Source organism: Sphaerodactylus townsendi, linkage group LG14 (genome assembly GCF_021028975.2).
Source record: "Sphaerodactylus townsendi isolate TG3544 linkage group LG14, MPM_Stown_v2.3, whole genome shotgun sequence".
Classification (NCBI taxonomy): Eukaryota; Metazoa; Chordata; class Lepidosauria; order Squamata; family Sphaerodactylidae; genus Sphaerodactylus; species Sphaerodactylus townsendi.
The window spans coordinates 27,422,254-27,441,001 of NC_059438.1; the positions used below are offsets into that span (position 1 = coordinate 27,422,254).

Consider the following 18,748-nt stretch of genomic DNA (forward strand, 5'->3'; position numbering starts at 1 on the left):
TTGCTCATTCATATTTTATTTTAAAGAGCCTCATTACACCAATGTACACAAGTGCAAAGGTCCTCCCCTGTTGATGGCTGCATCTTTGGTCCTTCCTTCTGCATTTCGGGCTCTTACCACGGCAGAACCTTCCCTTCCCAAGTCACCAGGACCCCGTGCTGTTTTTCGGAGAGGTTGCAAAGTACGTTCATGATGCCATTCACACTCTCCTCCACAGTAAGGTCAGCCTGCAATGTTCAGAAGGTTGTCAGAAAATAGGAAAGGCAGCAAAAGAGGCATGTCTGTAAGGGTGGAAGTGACTCTATTGACAGCTGTCTTGTTAAAGACATGCCAGTGGATTGCCGATTCTGCTGGTGAATCCATGCTTATGGCTGGCATCTTCAGAGGCATGTCATGGTGGGATGTAAGAGAGAAACACATCTTACCATGGCATGCCTCTGAAGTTGCCAACCACAGATGCTGGTGAAACAGTAGGAGCAAAACCTACCAGTTGACGGCTGCACAGCCCGGAAAATCTACAACAGCTAGTTGATTCCAGCTGTGAAAGCCTTCAACAAAATCAAGCAGATGCTACAGCATCAATAAAACTTCAGTATGCAGATGGGGGGGGGGGGCTGAGAAATGTCAGGGCAGTGCCAAAAATAGACCACATTCTGCCCTATTGTAATATTTGCACTCCAAGTCACTTCTGCAAAACGTCTTGCGTTCAGTATCTGCTATTGCGCAGTAAACTTGTCCTGGCTGCCCTGTTTTGGCTTAATCTTCTGGAAAGATCTGGTATGGTAGAGGGGGGAGGGGAACAGTCACATCTGGGAAGTGCAGTGTTTCACATCACTAAACAAATCATTTGTCTTACAAAACGCATGGTGGTGTAGTGGTTCAGAGTGTCGGGCTAGCATCTGGAAGGCCCAGGTTCAAATTCCCACACATGCTATGAAAACTCAGTGGGTGACCTTGGACCAATCACAATCTCTCAGCCTAGCCTACCTCAAAGAATTGTGAGGATAAAATGGAGGGGTGAAGAATTGGGCTCCCATTGGGAGGAAACGCAGCATACAAATGAATTAAACAAATACATGAAAATGAGCATTTGGATGCAAAGGCTTCGACCTTCTGAGCTGACTTTTGAGTCTCCTTTTGTTAGCCATCATGGTGAATCAGGACCTCCTCCTACAATTTATTTGTTTTGCTTGCCTGATTGTCTAAATAGGGTGCTTTTTATTTTGGGAATTCCTGTGACCCCCTTTGAGAGGAAAGCATCACAGAAATACAAAAATAAATAATAAAATAAGTCCATTTCACAAAGCAAGACGTGATATGTTGTTCCCAGATCCATTCCCAGCATACGTACTCTGAGAGTTCCTGAGTCAGAATGGATTCCTAGGTGAGCAGAGATCTAATTTGGATTAGAACTTGAATGTAGAGGAAACTTAACACCTCCCTGTCAGTTTCCCAATCTGAAACACCCCTGGAGAGTCAATATTTGTCTCACTGTGGGCAGCATGAATGCCAGTGAGTTAAACATAAATATCGCTAATGGAGCAACTAAAGGGCCATTTCAGATTAGGAAAATGGTGCAGAAGGGAGGGTTAAGTCCTTTCTCCTCGCTCAACTTGTCCAGATCCAAATCAGGTCCTTGCAGACCTGAGAACCTGAGCTATGTCTGGGAAATCCCAAAACACGTCTGCTTGTCAATATCCAGTCCACAATTGCAGGAAAACCATGGAACAATGTATTGCAGAATTCAGAAGGAGCAAGACGTATGAAGATCACTTAAAACCTGCTCAAACTTCTACAATCAATGGATCAGAGAAGGTGAAATAATTCCACTGTGGAAAGTGATGAACTGAAATAAATTCCCTCATAAAAAGAGATGGAATTCTACACAAACTGATGCTAGCACTTGTGGCACACCACTCCCCGAAGTGCCACTATATGCAAGCGGCCTTTAATTCCCAATGGATCATGGAGAAATCTACCTGATCACTTCCCAACTCAGTTTTCACCCAGCCAGGATGCACTGCAGTACACAGGATCCCTTCCTCTTTGTAGCCCATGGACTGGCACTTGGTGAGCATGTTTAAAGCAGTCTGAAAAGAGACCAATGCATAAATCAGCACATGAACAAACAAACAAATTAAGTAACAGATGAAACCATGAACCAGGGAGGGGTCAGCCAACCCTGGTGTGGGATTGTAAGGTTGACATGAAGATCTGCCTTGCCCAGGGCACAGACTCAACTGTTACTTTCCGCCAGTATTGTACAGCCAGTATTGTACAGTCACACACGGGCTATTTCAAAATCTGATAAAAATGTACAATGTACATTAAAAGTAATATACATACATATCCATACACTGAAATCCATTCAATGTAATCTGCTCTCAAGTCCTTACAGTATCAAGATCTTGATACTGTGACTACTGTATGCTCAACAGCATCTCAGCTCAGTTCTCTAAGCTAAGTCTGAGTTAGGTATATTTCTGAGCTTTGCCTCCTAGGAATTAAATCTGAGGACCAAGAGCTGACCCATGGGGTGGATCAAGCCAACTTTTTTGTTGATGAAAAAGGAAGGGTCACCTTTTCATTACTCTGGGGATAATAACATGGGTTGCCAGCACAAAAGCCAAGCAAGATGGAGGCTGTGATAAGCAAGGGAATCGGGCAAGACTGGTGGGCTGTGAAAATAAAATAGCTTTCCCCTGCCACAGCTTGAAACTGCAACACCAGTCAGAATATTCTTCTGATTCCTGGTATGAAGAATTCCCATGGTCCTGAAGCAGCAGCCATTAGTGTAAATTCGTTGCATTAGATGGTCAGTTTTATGGACAGAATTATACAGGAGTCACTGCCATCACTGATGGCTGTGATTTCAATCCTTCTGAAAGAACAATTTCAACACAATTTCCATCTCAGAGTCGCAGATGAATCACAGCTCACTCATGTAGACAGGACTGTATCATTGACCGCTTGATACCAAACCCATGCTCTGTTCTACCACAGGACCTAATTAGCAGAAATGCAAGATTTGGTCTACATGCCACAGAAGGATGCTTACCTTACTACAGCGATAGGAGACCACAGGAATGAAGAAATAGGATTCAGGGGTCTTCTCAATAGATCCCAGGATGGTGGACATATTGATGATGGCAGCTCTCCCACAGCTCATGCCTTTTTGCTGGGATGCATGAGCAGCCTTCTTCAGTAAAGGCAAGAAGGCCTAGAGGAAGGATGAAAGATCACAGATCTGGCAGCAATTCCATACACAGTTCTGCCTTCCATACTTGTTGGGGAAGGGATCAGTGTGGTCAAAGTTCCATTGTATCCACCCTCCAAACGTCCCATTTTCGCCAGGGAAACTAATTTCTGCAGACAGGTGATGAGTGGTAATTCCAGGAGACCTCAAGGTCTCACATGGAGGTTGGCAGTCCTACCTTTGACATATCTCAGTTTTTTCACTGCAATGTCTTTGCTGGCTGCTACGAAAGAGAAGGAATGCAGATGCTGCAGCTCTGTTATCTTGGCCAAGGATTAGGAGACACTGGGGGGCACAGCCCCAATGTCAGCCCATAAAATCAAGGCCATGCCAGTGTAACTGGGAGATATGCCAGCACAGCTGATAGGCGCAGATCAAAGCTCTGCCATGGTTAATTAAACCAGTTCCACTTAGATTATTTCAAAGTTTTATTCATTCAAAGCTGCAGCTTTGGGAGATCTTCTGTGAGGCTCAGGGAGGAGTCTCAGAGCTCGCAAACATGACTTATACCTTTTCCTAGACCCTCCCAAGCAACTCTTCCAACATTATTCATTGGTTGGGCTGTGAGGACGTATAGGCTGCCTGTCATGCTCTTAATCTTTCCCCCTCCCTTTGCTTTCTATATATGGGCATACTCTTTATGTCATACCTCTGCCCCGTACCAGGATTTTGGTTGTTATATCAACCAAGCCTGTTTTTCTCCCCATTATCTCCTTTGGCTTTAATTTTGCATTTTTTTGCCCTTAGCTATCAGTGAATTTACAGCTTCTTACAAGAGCTAGTGTCTTGTTTAAATCTTATATCTTACAATACACATTGCCTTCACACACACACACACACACACACACACACACACACACACACACACACACACACACACACACACACATTCCTATCACATCACCCCATCCCTGCTGGCACAACACCAGCGCAAACCTAACACAGGAGCACTGGCCTTGAATCAGAAATGGGCAGTGCCACTGGTGGGCCAGGAAAGGTGCCAGGTTTAATCAGTACCCTGTGCCTCCTTACACCTCCTGCTCCTGGCATCAGTATAAAGTTATGGGAATGAAGAGAATAAAAACTACTGCTTCTCCACTAGGCACTCCTTTCCCACAACATTTCCCCAAGAGTGGAGACACTGACCTTGCTGACTAACATCGGCCCAACAAGGTTGGTGTTGTAGACATCCAGCATGTCTTTGGAGGTGGCTGACTCCAGGGTACAAGGGGGCATGATGCCGGCATTGTTGATGAGCAGGTTCAGGCCAGAGCCTCCCAGGTGGGCCTCGGCTTTCTTGGCAGCTGCCTCAACACTCGCTGGGTCTGTGGTTTCTAGGAAAGAAAAAGGAAACTTTCTACTGAGCAAGGCTCAACTGGATTAAAAGGAGATGTTGTTTCAGCCCTCACAAGCCTGGTTACCACCATCTGAGGAGGAACGTACGGCTGGTTTTATCATACTTTGTTTTTTTAACTAATTTACTAGGCTTGTGGCCGCGGTCTGGTAGATCTTGTTCCTAATGTTTCACCTGCATCTGTGGCCAACATCTTCAGAGGTGTAGCACAGAAGATGCCGGCCACAGATGCAGGCGAAATGTTAGGAACAAGATCTACCAGACCGCAGCCACACAGCCCGGAAAACCCACAACAACCAATTGAATCCAGCCGTGAAAGTCTTTGACAATACAAATGTTTGGGACTCTTTAGTTTGGAGAGGAGACCTCTGAGGGGGGATATGACTGAAGTCTATAAAATTATGCATGGGGTAAAAAATGTCCACAGAGAATTTTTCTCTCTCTTTCTCACAATACTAGAACCAGGGGGCATACATTGAAAATGCTGGGGGGAAGAATTAGGACCAATAAAAGGAAACATTTCTTCATGCAATGCCTGATTGGTGTGTGGAATATGCTGCCACAGGAGGTGGTGATGGCCACTAACCTGGATAGCTTTAAAAGAGGCTTGGACAGATTCATGGAGGGGAAATCGATCTATGGCTACCAATCTTGATCCTTCTTGATCTGAGATTGCAATTGCCTTTGCAGACCAGGTGCTCGGGAGCAGCAGCAGCAGAAGGCCATTGCGTCCACATCCTGCATGTGAACTCCCAAAGGCACCTGGTGGGCCACTGCGAGTAACAGAATGGTGGACGAGATTGACTCTGATCTGATTCAGTAAGGCTCTTTCTTATGTTCTTATGTTGTCCTCCTTCCTTGAGTATCCTGGAGAAAACAGATCCCTTCCCAGTCCCCTCATCCTTTACTCTAAATGCTTGGCCTAAGTTCACTGAACCGGCTGTTACCTTCTCATCCATGTAAGTGGAAGGGCCATGTTGGCAGGACTTTGCAAATGTCACTTTGTTCAACCAGGTGTGGGAGAATGGGTGGGGGAAAGGATGAGAAGGGATTACACTGAAAATGCGACCAGGGTGTGCTGTTCACTTTTTAAAAAATCAGATAATAATAAAAGCTCAATTAAATTTTTAAAAGCATTGGAGACTTGTCGGGACTTGGGAAAGAGGGGGCCTTGGATGATGGTGCCTGCAATACAGTCCTGAATAGAGCTGTGTGTGTGTGTGAAGTGACTTATGGCAAAGTTACACAGTTACACCCTTCTAAATCCATTGAACTGGTAATCTCTGTTGACTGATCCCTTGTAAGACCCAGCCTTTCAGAGCCAACAGTGCACAGTTGCCATGGTAGCCACACCCTACCCTTTTAAGCCTGAGGCAAGAAAACCCACTAGCATCAAAATGTGATGAATGTTCAAACAGGAGTAGATTGGGTGACTGTCAAACTGCCTTTGTCCTCTCTGCCAACATGACTTTTACCCAATTCTGCTTGTCTTTGTTTCTGAGGTGAATAGGCTAAGTATATTTTAGGATGGAACAGCAATGTTAGGGGGAGATTTCTAAGAGCTGTGTATCCTAGAAAACAATTCTAAGGGCTGGCTCTATAAAGAAGTCAGCAGTGCTGGTCCAAACAAGAAAAAAAAGAACAGAACATTACCCACACAATACCTTTTAATGGACACACACACACACCCGCCATATGAAACATAACAGTGCACTAGCTTTCATGTTGTCCAGAATTTTTCTTCAGCTTGGATGACAGAGTAAAATAAAATACAACATACAACAGGCAAAAGAAAATTCTTCAGGACATTTTGGGGTAGTTTCCTTTCTCTGCTTTTTAAAATGGTAGCATCCAACCTGAAGTAAAGTTCTGGAGAACTCGAAAGATTGTATACTGTTATGTGTCACTTGGGTGGTCTTAATAAAAGGTGCTATATAGATTGGGAGAGACGGTGTGGTTTAGTGGTTAAAGTATCAGACTAGGATTTGGGAAACCCAAGTTAAAATCCCTACTCGCCCCATGAAAGCTTGCTGGGTGACTGGAAACTTGCCAATGACACATTCTCGACCCTGAAACCTGGCTAGTGTTTGGATGAGAGATCTCCAAGGAATTCGAGGGTCCTGATGCCAAGGCAGGCAATGGCAAACCGCCTCCCTTCGTCTCAAGCCTTGAAAACCTTACTGGGGTGTCATAAGTTAGCTGTGACTTGGCAAAAAAAAATGGATTACATTCTGGGTTTCTGGTTATGTAAAAAATATTCTGTAGAATGCATTCTAGATTTTGGAAGCATAAATAAAAAGCATTATATGGATGTGTTGTGAGTTTTGAGATGATTCCACAAAGCCCTACATACATGGTAGGGACTGGGGTCTTTGCAGGACCCTCTATACCCATAGGAACCTGCCTGATAGTTGAGAGCATCCCCAGAGGCTCCCATTTTTAGAAAGGAAGTAGGTAAGTATCAGGTGCCAAGGCTTTGAAACTCTGCCCCCCTCCTGAAATCCATCCGGCATATGTTTGTCTTGATACCTAATAAAGGTCTACTTTGAGTTTGAGATATGTCTGTCTTTTTTCCTTTTTACCTTTCTTTCGGTTACCCTCCCTCCCCCAGCCTAAAAGCCTTATTCTACTTCTCTTATTGTTTGGTGCTTTATTGAAAGCCTGACTACACAGTATATTGTTCCCAGATTCATTCCTTGGGTGTGCCCTGCATCCTGACAGGCAGATTTATTATTGGTTGTGGTGGGTTTTCTGGGCTGTGTGGCCGTGGTCTGGTAGATCTTGTTCCTAACGTTTTGGCTGTCATCTTCAGAGGTGTATCACAGAGAGAGGTCTGTTACACACTTGTGTCTGTGTCATGACAGATTTATTATTATTTTTATGTTAACTGAACGTTGTAAGCTGTCGGAAGTGTTTTATTGAGTGAATACACTATACGTTCTTAAGCAAACAAATAAATGTCTTCCTTCTCCAAACCTGTGAGGTACAGTAGAATTCAAGTAAAACCTAGAGAGAGCAACAAACTTACATACCCTTTCCTAGAAGGTATTCCACAGATGAATATTGGTTTGTGGGGAGTAGGGTGCAAAGACAGAAAATAAGGATAGGAAAGAGAGTCTTTGATGTGAATGTAAAGTATCTTTTGATATAAAGAGAAGGGAGAACAGGAGGACTTACCAAGTTGCAGGATTTTCAGGTTGGGGTGTTTGGAAGTCAGAGATTTTAACTCCTGCAAGAAAGTAGCCATAATTTATAAAGTGCTTTCGAGTGTTTGATGCAGCTCACATGCATTATCTTCTCCTAATCCTTCAGGGAATCCTGTCAGGTAGGTCACAATTATTATCCCCATATTGCAGATGTGGGGAGGGGCTGCTTCCTCAGGGCAATGATTTTCTGTACAGCTCTTATTGATGCTAGATATTAACATTAGCAACAGAGCATCAACATGGCAGATTCCTACAGCTGCCTTGCTTCTGGTGCCGGTGCCTACTATTTCTCCACCACCACCACCACCACCACCACCACCACCACCACCATCACTACCAGAGAACTTTTTTTTTACTTTCCTCTTTCCAAATCAGTACTTGGTATATTGCTGCAGTGTTACAACAGTCTATCGACCAATTCCCTTAAATTCCAAGCTTTCATTGTATGCTTTTTTGTTGATGAGATACTACAGGGCAAAATACACTAGAAACTTACTGTTCTAAAAAACAATAGGCCATTCAGCGAAAATAATAGATAGCTTGTCATAATGCTGTAGCAATTAACCAAGTATCATGGGTGGAGGTGGGTACGTAGAATGGAGGCTATCAGGCTGAAGCAAAGAAAATGGTGTCGACGAGGGTGGGACCAAAAATGTGCACCTTCCTGTCCACACAGCATGCAGAGGTGCTATGTTTGCAATCCTTACAAAAAGACTGTATCTAATTAGGTTTGGGATAGATCACAGAAAAGCAGGGGAATCCCAGAAAGTGGCTGATTAAGGAATGATGTCTCATGGAGAGCTCCAAAACAACCACCCTGATTCATTGGATACCAAACTAGAGCAATATTTCCTTGTGAAAGCAAAGCAATCAGAAGAGCTTGCCAATACAAACCACTAACCACACTCCAGCACAATCGTAAGGCTAATCTGTAAACTGCGTTGGCTAGCGTTGGCTAGCAATGTAGCTTTGTACTGTTACATCAGTGTAACTCGATGCAACAAATATTCCCAATGACAATGAAACTTCTATGCAGAAATTTGCCCCAACATGCCATTTCACCACCACCAGCAGCGAGCTTTTTCAAGTTCTTTGTGTTTTCAATAGTTGGGATACAACTATAGTATGTTATCACTGTAACAATATCCTAACTACCAATAATTTTATGAAAAGCAAAAAGTTTCACTTGGGAGTGGGTTTGGCAGCTACGGGTGTGATGCTGGATTCTGTGCCCCTTTCTACATTTTCTCCAAACCTGCTTTGGATATCATCTTTTAAGAGAGATCATACCAAAGACGGTTTGGGAAAAGTTGCAGCATGGCTGGAAAAAAATCCGAGATAGAGGCACCAGAAAATGAAATTGTACCGAACCCCCTTTCAAAACCCAACAGTAGTTTGCCAGGAGTTCCATGAGGAAACAACCACAGCAGATAATAAAATATTTGGTGCTTTTGAATTTAGAAGATTTTGTTAATCAATGCACAGAATCACAGATTCTACCCCACCCCCCACCCCTGTTAGATCTTGGGATCATGCAAGGAAATAGATTGATAGTTGCCAGGATCTAACACACAGTTTATTTATTTATTTATTTATTTCCTTAAGCTTTTATACCGCCCCATCCCCGAGGGGCTCTGGGCAGTGTACAACATAGGAATAACAAAGTAGGATAGTTAAAACATTTTAAAAGCAGCGATAAAACCATAATTTTTCTTAAGAGGGGTCCAAACATTGCAGATTCTTTCCTGCCACTGCAGCCTGCTTAGACTCCTGAAATTTTATTCTGGGGAGCCTGTGAACCTTCAGCGACAATACAGTGGGAAGGGAAAATAATACAAGACATCTGTGGCTGCCCCTTCTTGTGCAAACTTAAGGACACTTCAGTTTTCTTGATATGGTTGGATGCAACCCAGCAGCTTCAGCATAGGTCCAAGTTTACCGTTTCAGAATTCATTGCAATGAAATGTCCAAGCTTTAAGAGGGGGGTTGATATATAAATGGATCAGGAAAACCATAATGGTTAAATTGCACCTCCTTATCCATGCTGATGAATAGAGGTTTCTGGGGAGGGGGAATAACTATTGGGGGGCTATTGACATTTTGCCTGGCTTGTGATGGCTCACCATGAGAAAAAAGGAACACTGGTTTGCTCCATCTTCATAGACAGGACTCTTTTAGCACACATGCTTTAAAAACTCGCCACAATTCAGCTTAAGCGTGGAAGTTGGAGTTACATAAGGCCGTCTCCTTAAAAGCTGTTTGTGCTGTTGGAAGTAGTTTGCTGCTGTGATGGGAAGGAGAGAGGCAGCGTAGGAAGCAGATGTCACACCAGAGCCAAGGAAGGTCTTTTAATCCCGCTGCTCTTTCTGCCTTCTAAGTTTATTCACGGAGAGCCACAACTCACCTGTCCTCTTGCCCCTTCTGGGTCGCGGCATGTTGCAAACACCGTCTTGGGGGGATTTGGTTTCCCGAGGAATCGTTTCACAAGCTCCAGGCCAATGCCACGGTTGGCCCCTGTCACCAGGACGCTGCCGCACTGATGTCCCGCCATGCCTTCTTTGGAACCGCTGCCCTGTTGCTGTTCTTGCCGGTCCTGCTGTCTCACACACTGAGGTTTCTTGAAAGCCAGGCTGCAGTCACTTCCTTGCTTTGCTGAAACTCCCGCCTTCTTTTCCACTCGTGGTACAGAAATATCATGTTCTTTGTTATGAAAGCTCAATCCACCCTTGATAGGAAACAGCTGGGGAGATTGGCAGCTCAGAATAAACAGCCTGGAGTGTTCTCTTTCACAGAGGGGGAAACTTGCATTTTCTGTGCTGAACTGCCAAGCAAGTGGATAAAGAGGCCTTTGTGATTTAGAAGCCACAAGCCACGGAGGTCTGCTGCAGGCCTCACCTTTCTTCACTGTGTCCCCATGTCCACTGAATGTATGTTCGCTGCATGCTCTTGGCTAGATGTATGGGAGTGTGACAAGGATCCTAAACCTTTGCAGATGTTAAAAGTAAATGCATTCAACTGTGTGTGCACAAAATAATATGATTGTCTAAAAAGTTCTCGGTACCCATTCATCATTCTTTCTCTCCCCTCCTCCAAACCGGAAATTGGAATTTACAGGGCTGAGCTTCTGTTCATCAAAGAGGCTTTTCAGCATCTATGATCTTTGGATCTGGACCTATTTAAATACCATATTATTTTGTTTGTTTGTTGATGCTATTTATAGTCTATTTTTCTTACTGAGACTCAAGGAGGCTTACACAGAATGAGTCATTACAATCCACAGGATGGGACATTCAATAGACAATGAAATAGGATAAGAACGACAGACGTCTAGAATCAACCAGAAATCTAAAATGTAGAATTGAAGCAAAGTATTAACACGACACATTAAACAACGCAATAGTTACACAGTAGGATCCTATTTAGAGCAAGCAATACAGAGTAGTCTGTATAAATTTGTGCAAGTTAACTGTAAACCATTTTGCACAGCATAACTCTATTACCAGTGCAGGAAAGCTCTGGGACACTGTACTTAAATTCATGTTTTAAACCTAGATTTCAGATATTTAATTTGACTTTGTTTCTCTTGGTAGGAAACCCATGATCTAATTCTCAACAATTTCTCCCAGTCAGAATTCAGACAGGAGAAAGCTTCCTAATTTTAGATGCAAGTAAAGGCTCATTTGCAGCGCTGATACAGAATTTACAGAGCAAGAAAGTGGTTTGCCATTGTGTTGCAACCTTGGCCTTACTTGGTGATCTCCCAAGTACTAACTAGGATTGACCCTACATAGTTTCTGAAATGTGACAAGATACGGCTAGCCTGGGCCATTCAGTCTGGATGAGCACAGATCAAAAATGACAGTAAATAGGGGAGGAGAGCCAGCAGGGCGTAGTGGGCAAGGTGTTGGACTAGGATCTGGGAAACTCAGGCATGAATCCCCACTGGGCCATGGAAATGTGCTGTGTGATCTTGGGCCAGTCACGCTGTCAGTCTTGAACCTGCCAAATATATGAATGGGAGACCTCCAAGAAGTACCAGGAGCATGCTACGGAGCCAGTCAATGGCAAACCACCTCAAACTGCTCTTACATTGAAAACTCTATGGGGCCAGGGGCGTAATGCCCATTGGGCAAGGTGGGCAGCTGCCCAGGGCATCACCTTGTGAGGGGCACAAAAAATGCAGGGTTCGTTTTTGGGTATTTTTAGTGGTTTTCCGTTTTTGGCCTGCAGGGGGCTCAGTTTTTAGACTAGCTAGCGGCCAGGGGTAGGGAACCTGCGGCTCTCCAGATGTTCAGGAACTACAATTCCCATCAGCCTCTGTCAGCATGGCCAATTGGCCATGCTGGTAGGGGCTGATGGGAATTGTAGTTCCTGAACATCTGGAGAGCCGCAGGTTCCCTACCCCTTCTAGCCTAAAAACTGCACCCCCTGCAGGCCAAAAAACGCAGGTTCACTAAAAATACCTAAAAATGCTAACTCCCTGCGAATCTTTGAAAACCACTGCCCCCCCGGGTGATGCCCTGGGCAGCTGCCCAACTTGCCCAATGGGCATTACGCCAGTGCCCCACGTCGAGGTTGTGGTGTGTCCGAGCCTCTTTGGGCAGGGGAGCCGCTGGGGATGCTGCTGCCCTCCAGTGGCCAAAGGTGTGAATTACAAGCGCAACCCCCCACCCACCCCAAACACAACGCAGCATTTCTCAGGTTATAGTTGCTATAATGTGCCTCTTTGGGCAGGGGAGCCGCTGCGATGGCTCCTACCCAGGCGCGCTCTCTGAGAGGGTTAGCAGGCACTCGGGGAGCGTTACAACGCTATCGGAGAGGCAGGCACTCGGGAACCATTACCACGCTCTCGGAAGAAAGCTAGCACGGTCTCCGAGAGCGTTACAACGTTTTCGAGAGAGTGTTAGCGCAGTCTCAGGCCCCTTCCGCACACGCAAAATAATGCATTTTCAAACCACTTTCACAACTGTTTGCAAGTGGATTTTGCCATTCCGCACAGCTTCAAAGAGCACTGAAAGCAGTTTGAAAGTGCATTATTCTGCATGTGCGGAATGAGCCTCAGAGAGGATTATCACGCTCTCAGAGAGGATTATAACTCTCTCGGAGAGCGTTACAACGCTTCTCGGGAGCCTTATCACGCTCTCGCTGAGGATTATCACGCTCTGAGCCCTCCGCAGCGGCTCCCCTGCTCAAAGAGGCCCCCCGCAAGCCACATTATAGCAACTATAACCTGAGAAATGCCGCGTGGGGTGGGGTGGGGGGTTGTGGTTGTAATTCACACCTTTGGCCACTGGAGGACAGCAGCATCCCCAGCGGCTCCCCTGCCCAAAGAGGCTCGGACACGCCACAACCTCGACGTGGGGCCTCGTGCGAAGGTGGAGCTTTAGGCGCTCTCAGTTACTTTGTTCAAACGGGCTGCCAAGCTCAAAGAGCTGGGAAGATAGCGGAATCCCCCCCCCCCCCATAACATCCACGTGCGGTCTCGTGCGAAAGCGGCGGTCAGCGTGGCGTGGTCCAGGGGAGGGACGGGGGAGGGAGCACTGTGGGGCAGATTCTCCTCAGCTGCGGCACCCGATCAGGACAGGCGCGGTGGAAGGGGGGTCCCGGGGGAGCCAGGCCAAGTGGGTGGGAGCGTTTGAAGACAATGACGGGAGCCCCTCCCTCCCCCTCGCCTCCGGGGTGACAAATCCCGAGAGAGAGCGCCGATTGGGCCGCCGCCCTTCCTCCGCCTCCGCCTCCTGCCGCTTGATTGGCCGGCGGGCGTGCAATGAGGACAGGCTTGCCCAGGGCCCCGTGAGCGGAAGCTTGGCTTCGGTGGCAGGGGGAGAAGGAGAAGGGGGCCCTTCTGCAGGGTCGGCTTCTGCTGTTGGAGGGTCGTCGTCGTCGTCGTCGGGGGGGAGGACTCTGGCCGCCCTCCCTCTCTCCCTCGCTGGCCCTGATGGACGGGGACGGGCTGTCAGCAGCCCTCTTTTCTGTGCCAGGCAAGTGAGGCAGACAGAAATGAAGCAGGCAGATCCTGTTGTGTTGACAGCTCAGTTGGTTCGTTCGCCTGCCCGCCTGCCTACCCGCCTGCCTGCCTGCCTGCAGGGGCGGAAGGCCAGAGGAATGGATCCAGTGGGATTTCAGAATGCTTTGGCACAGGGAGAAGGTCATGAATGATAAAGTAACTCTCCCGGAGGGAGTGGGAAGAAGAAGAAGAGTTGGTTTTATAACCCGCCAATGTGAATGGTAGTGGTTAGGAGCAGCAGACTGTCATCTGGAGAACTGGATTTGATTCCCTGCTGCCTTGGCACATGAATGGCTGGACTCCTAATCTGGTGAATCTAGGTTTTGTTTTCCCCCTGCTCCTCCACATGGAAGCCTGGCTGGGTGACCTTTGGGCTGAGTCATCCACACAGTTCTCCTCAGAACTCTTCTCAGTTTCCACCTGCCCCATGGCCAAGGTGCCCCTTGTGGAGGAAGGTGGATATGTAAGCCCCTTTAAGGCTCCTTAAAGGTAGAGAAAAGTATTGGAAGCAGCTTACCTTCCGGCCCCTGCAAGAGGCACCTTGTGAGGAAGGTGGGGGAGCTTTGGTGACCCGAGTTCTGAGAGAGATCATTGACTAAGCCAAGGTCACCAAACAAACAGATCATGTGGAGGAGGGGAAACGAACCTTGGTTTCCTTCCAGGGATTAGACTCTGCCACTCCTTAACCACCACACTAGGGTTGGCTTCTCTGGCTGCACCTTTGGACCGGCTGTTAAATGTTCAGGGGAGGCGAGAGACCCATAAGATTCTCGCTAAGACATTTTGAAGTAGTCTCTCCCAGGATCCTTTTGGAAACAATGGGAAATTGGGAGGGGGGTGGGATTGAAATATATATTACTAATACTGATTAAATCCTAAATTACATTTTCTGTTTGAACTAACATAATATCAATAATTTTATATGGCAACATATAAAACTGTGCTACACGGCATATTTGGGGAGAGGGAGAGAAGAGAGGGCAAGACCTATCCTGCCGTTAAAAAATAACAGATAAAGGAAAAGGGGAAAAAAGGAGGGTGAAATAGGTTGGAAACAGGAATTGTAAATTTTGGCAGCAAACAAAAGAGACAGTATCATTTTAGGACTGACGTGGTCTCATACCTAACAGTATTTTGCATTCTCCAAATGCAAGACAGGCTTATTTTCACAGAGATGCAATAAAAAAGTGGAGAATGATCTTACATTGTTCCTGGCATATATAATGATACTGTTTTTTTCTTTGTGTATAACATTTTTAAGGGGATGGTCTTGCATGCAACGCCATCTTCCTTTAGAAGAAACGGAGGATTTGGAAATCAAGCTGAATTTTGTCAACAATGAAAACACAGCGAACCCTTCAATGGCATATCATCATCATAGCATTCTTTGTGCCGATATGTCATTTTGGTGCAGATATGTCTAAAAATGCACCCCCTGCAGGCAATTCAAATGGACCCTAAAAGTAAAAAAAAAAAATTAGGGGTTGTAGATGGGGGTTGGCCGCAGCTTGGGGCCATCCTAACCTTCAGGAGAAGCCTTTGCCTAGGGCTCCAGTTTGCCTCCTTACGCCCCTGCTATGGGGTCATCACCTCACCATAAATCTGCTGTGGTTTTATGGCAAAAAAATAAATAACAATTTAAAAACAGATGAACCCTTGTGTGCCAACACCCATCTGTTTATTCCTGTATAAAAAATTTCAGGGGTGCAGAGGCACCAGTGCAAAATCTGAGTCCCCCTCTCCCATGGGCGGCTGCCCTCCCCCCACCACGACCAAACAATGAAGTCAGTATATGGACCTGGGAGGAAGGAGGAGGAGGAGTATGGGGGCAGACCAAATGGCTGCAGCCCAAGGACATTTGACCTCATATGTCCTCCTGGGCAGTATGCCCTGCAGGGGTGTTTCTTTCTTTCTTTTCTCAACTGAGTATGTTCTATCCTCCTCCATTCTATTTTTAACATTGGTGGATCCCATGATTTGCTGAAGTTCGCATTTACCTCTTTCCTACTTCCTCCCTTCTGTTTGTATTTTCTCATTATCAGATAGTGAGCTGCATAGATGGAATTTCCTTTTTTAAACTTGTATATGTCGTCCAAAAAGCTGCAAGCACTTTATAAACATTCTCTTAAATATACTTGCACCTATTACAAATAATCACAAAAATCCCTCGCTGGGGTTGCATTTTATAATATTGCCGGTTGAAGACAGATTTTGGAATCGTGTTTCTCCCCCACAAGCAGAAGGTTCCTGGAGAGGGGAGGCCAACTTCAGATCCTTCTTTACAAGCCCTCAGCAGAGAATGTCTCCTGCAAAGTTTGGGAGCCAGCCTGCACAAGCATGAGACAGAATCCTTCCTCACCATTCCTTCCATTCTAAGCAAACAGCCCACCTGCACCCTTGACTTAGGAGTTGGCTGCTGCAGTATCAGCAGCAAAACACTCAGGGATGGGGAACTGGGAATCAGAAGGTATGCTTTCATAGCACTCTCCAGAATTCCTGGAAAGGATCCACATGATGACTGAATTCACCCTATTGATTTCAGGAAGGGAAACTGGAAAGAAGCGTGTGTGGCTTCTTTTTCCAATGAACTCTGTGCAAATCAAAAGCTTGCACACTTTAGCCAACAGAAATTGGTTCAGGGGAAGATATCAAGTGACCAAGTTTGTATCCCATGTCAGACATATTCAAAATACTGGGCAACAAAGAGGCACAATAGCAGTCTGTTTATTGTCTGTTTATTATCTGTGGAACAGATGGGTTTTCTGGTTGTTCACCAAGGAACAGTTTTTCCTTCCCAGTCCAGGAAAGATCCTGTGTCTTCAACTTCCACCAGTCGCTAAGCAGTAGATAGTAAGGTAATTTCAATCCATCCACGTGTAGTGCTGTCCTTCACGGAAGTTGGAACCTATGAAATAGTGAGAGAGATCAGTTAGAAATGCCATAAATTTTGCCTGAAGCAATGATCCAAGATACCCCCAAGACAGCAATCCTAAACTGATCTACTCAGAAGACTGCTCAGGTTTATTTCATGGAGCATATGCCCAGCAAATTATTCTTAGGATTGCCCTCAAAGTCTATTGCTTTCCCAGCAAAGGGCTGTGTCTCTTGCCTACTGCCATTAAGATCTGATAAGACTTGAGTGAAGACAGAGCTAATAGATCAGTTTCATCTGATCCTTACAAAGGCCTAAATAGACAACCAACAGTAGAATTAAAAACTGAACTCCAGAAAGTAATGGGAGAGTAAATCAGTAGGGTCCATCAGCTCTATGTGATGACTAAAGAGCCTACATAGCTAGAGGCAGTTAGCTTTTGAGCGGGGCCAGGCCAAAGGGCCACCCGCGGCAGACTGCTCCTTAAATTACAGCAACCCGGGACAGCCGCCACCCTCCTCTGCTGGCTGAAGAAACAGCCTGCCGCTGGCCCACCAGGTGCCCCCCACATGATCTAATGGTGGTGCTCGGGGTCAATTGACCCTCCATGTTCCTCTGGCAGATACACCACTGCCTCTGTGCATTAGTGCCAGGAGGCAACCTCAGGAAAAGGCCTTGGCCTCTTTGCCCAATTGCTGTAAGAGACAAGAGGCGGAACCAGATGGACTACAGATCTTATCCAGCAGGACTCTTAAATGAAAGGGCTGATCTTTACCGGGCTGTCATCTGTCTCTGTGGCTGGACTGAAAGACGAGAAATGCTGGGGCTGGTTTAAAAATGTCCCCCCTCCAAGGATTCTGAAAAGGTCATGCCAGCTGCCAGGGAAGACGGGTGTGACTTGAAGCATGGGTGGGGTGGGTGGATGCAGGAAGAAATGGATGTTCTGTGGGTGCTGCCACTCAGGGGGAGGAAGGGGTGGCGGCGGGTGGGGGGGGTTCTTCAAAGGAAAAATAATTTGAGCTGGCATGAGCGAGCATTGACAGGACAAGCTCTGGGGAAATGGTGGAAGCTTTTTTTAGTTTCTTGGCAGTGAAGATTGGAGGGAGCGGGGGGGGGGGGGCGGCTGTCTGTCTCTGTCCTTGGTTCTGAGTGGTGAAGAGGGTCACCCCACACAGCAGGGAAGGGCTGACATTCTTACCCTAGCAGAGTTATATCCTTTTAAGTCTAGTAAAATTGAAAACTTCAATTGCTCTGAAATGCAGGGGCCAGAATTCTAACGGGTCCAGGCCACAGGAAAGGACCACACAACAGGTCCTAAAGATGGGCCAAAAACCAGGAGCTGGCTTTTGACCTTTCGAGCACTGCATGGCATTTAGGCCCCTTTAGCTGCAGGACCAGATTGAAAGCCCTTCAGCAGGACTCTAAATGGGCCAGGGCACTCAACGAGGTCTTTGGGAACTCTTTAAAACACTGCCCCTACTAAGCGCAGCTGGACTGAGCGCAGCATTGTCCCCCAGAGAATATTGCACAGCCCAGATCTCCAGGTGGTGATTGTCTGTGGGGTTGGACCTCAGAAGTGGCTGCCAGGTCAGAGGAGTTCTTTTTGAAAGGACTTGTGCATTTTCACGCCCACCCCTGCAATAGGTAAGGAGGGGTTCAGTGGCACCTGCAATGTAGGCAATTATTTTCTGAAGAACTGAGCCAAATTCTGAGTAGGCAATTATTTTCTGAAGAAATGAGCCAAATAGAGTGATGAGAGATAGACCGATTATGCACAAACATTCTTCACCAGTGACTCCTGAGTAAAATTATCAGTCACGGAATAAGAGGAAAAGTCCTCTTACAGAATAACAATCAGCTGAACAAAAAGAACAAAACTAGGAATAAATGGGCAGTTCTCTCTTACACACCTTGGAGATTGTTAGGAAAATGAAACAGCCAACATTATGATCCCCCTGTATAGATTTATGGAGCAGCCTTATTTGGAATACATTTTGTGGAGTTCTGGTGACCATACCTCAAAAAGGATATCACAGAGAACTGTCCAAAGAAC

At 46.0% G+C, this 18,748-nt stretch overlaps 2 protein-coding genes and 1 long non-coding RNA gene across 3 annotated transcripts in view; 1 reads left to right on the plus strand and 2 right to left on the minus strand.

The window, feature by feature from the left end:
* On the minus strand, positions 1 to 10,730 carry LOC125443857 (C-factor-like). The gene is made up of 6 exons (XM_048516226.1): positions 10,221 to 10,730; positions 7,788 to 7,839; positions 4,403 to 4,590; positions 3,059 to 3,220; positions 1,980 to 2,090; positions 1 to 227 (listed from the first exon to the last, which is right to left on the minus strand). The coding sequence occupies exons 1-6, from the start codon at positions 10,365 to 10,367 to the stop codon at positions 114 to 116; spliced, it is 774 nt and encodes a 257-aa protein (XP_048372183.1). The 5' UTR covers positions 10,368 to 10,730; the 3' UTR covers positions 1 to 113.
* LOC125443858 overlaps positions 5,335 to 18,748 on the plus strand; it is a 17,362-nt gene continuing 3,948 nt past the window's right edge. Inside the window, exons 1-2 of the long non-coding RNA XR_007246186.1 lie at positions 5,335 to 5,446; positions 17,124 to 17,126. This is a non-coding gene — a long non-coding RNA (uncharacterized LOC125443858). The remainder of the gene's footprint in view (positions 5,447 to 17,123; positions 17,127 to 18,748) is intronic.
* Positions 16,563 to 18,748, minus strand: part of LOC125443856 (C-factor-like) — a 14,109-nt gene continuing 11,923 nt past the window's right edge. Inside the window, exon 6 of the mRNA XM_048516225.1 lies at positions 16,563 to 16,728. Coding sequence (XP_048372182.1) covers positions 16,660 to 16,728 — 69 coding nt within the window. The 3' untranslated portion in view covers positions 16,563 to 16,659. The remainder of the gene's footprint in view (positions 16,729 to 18,748) is intronic.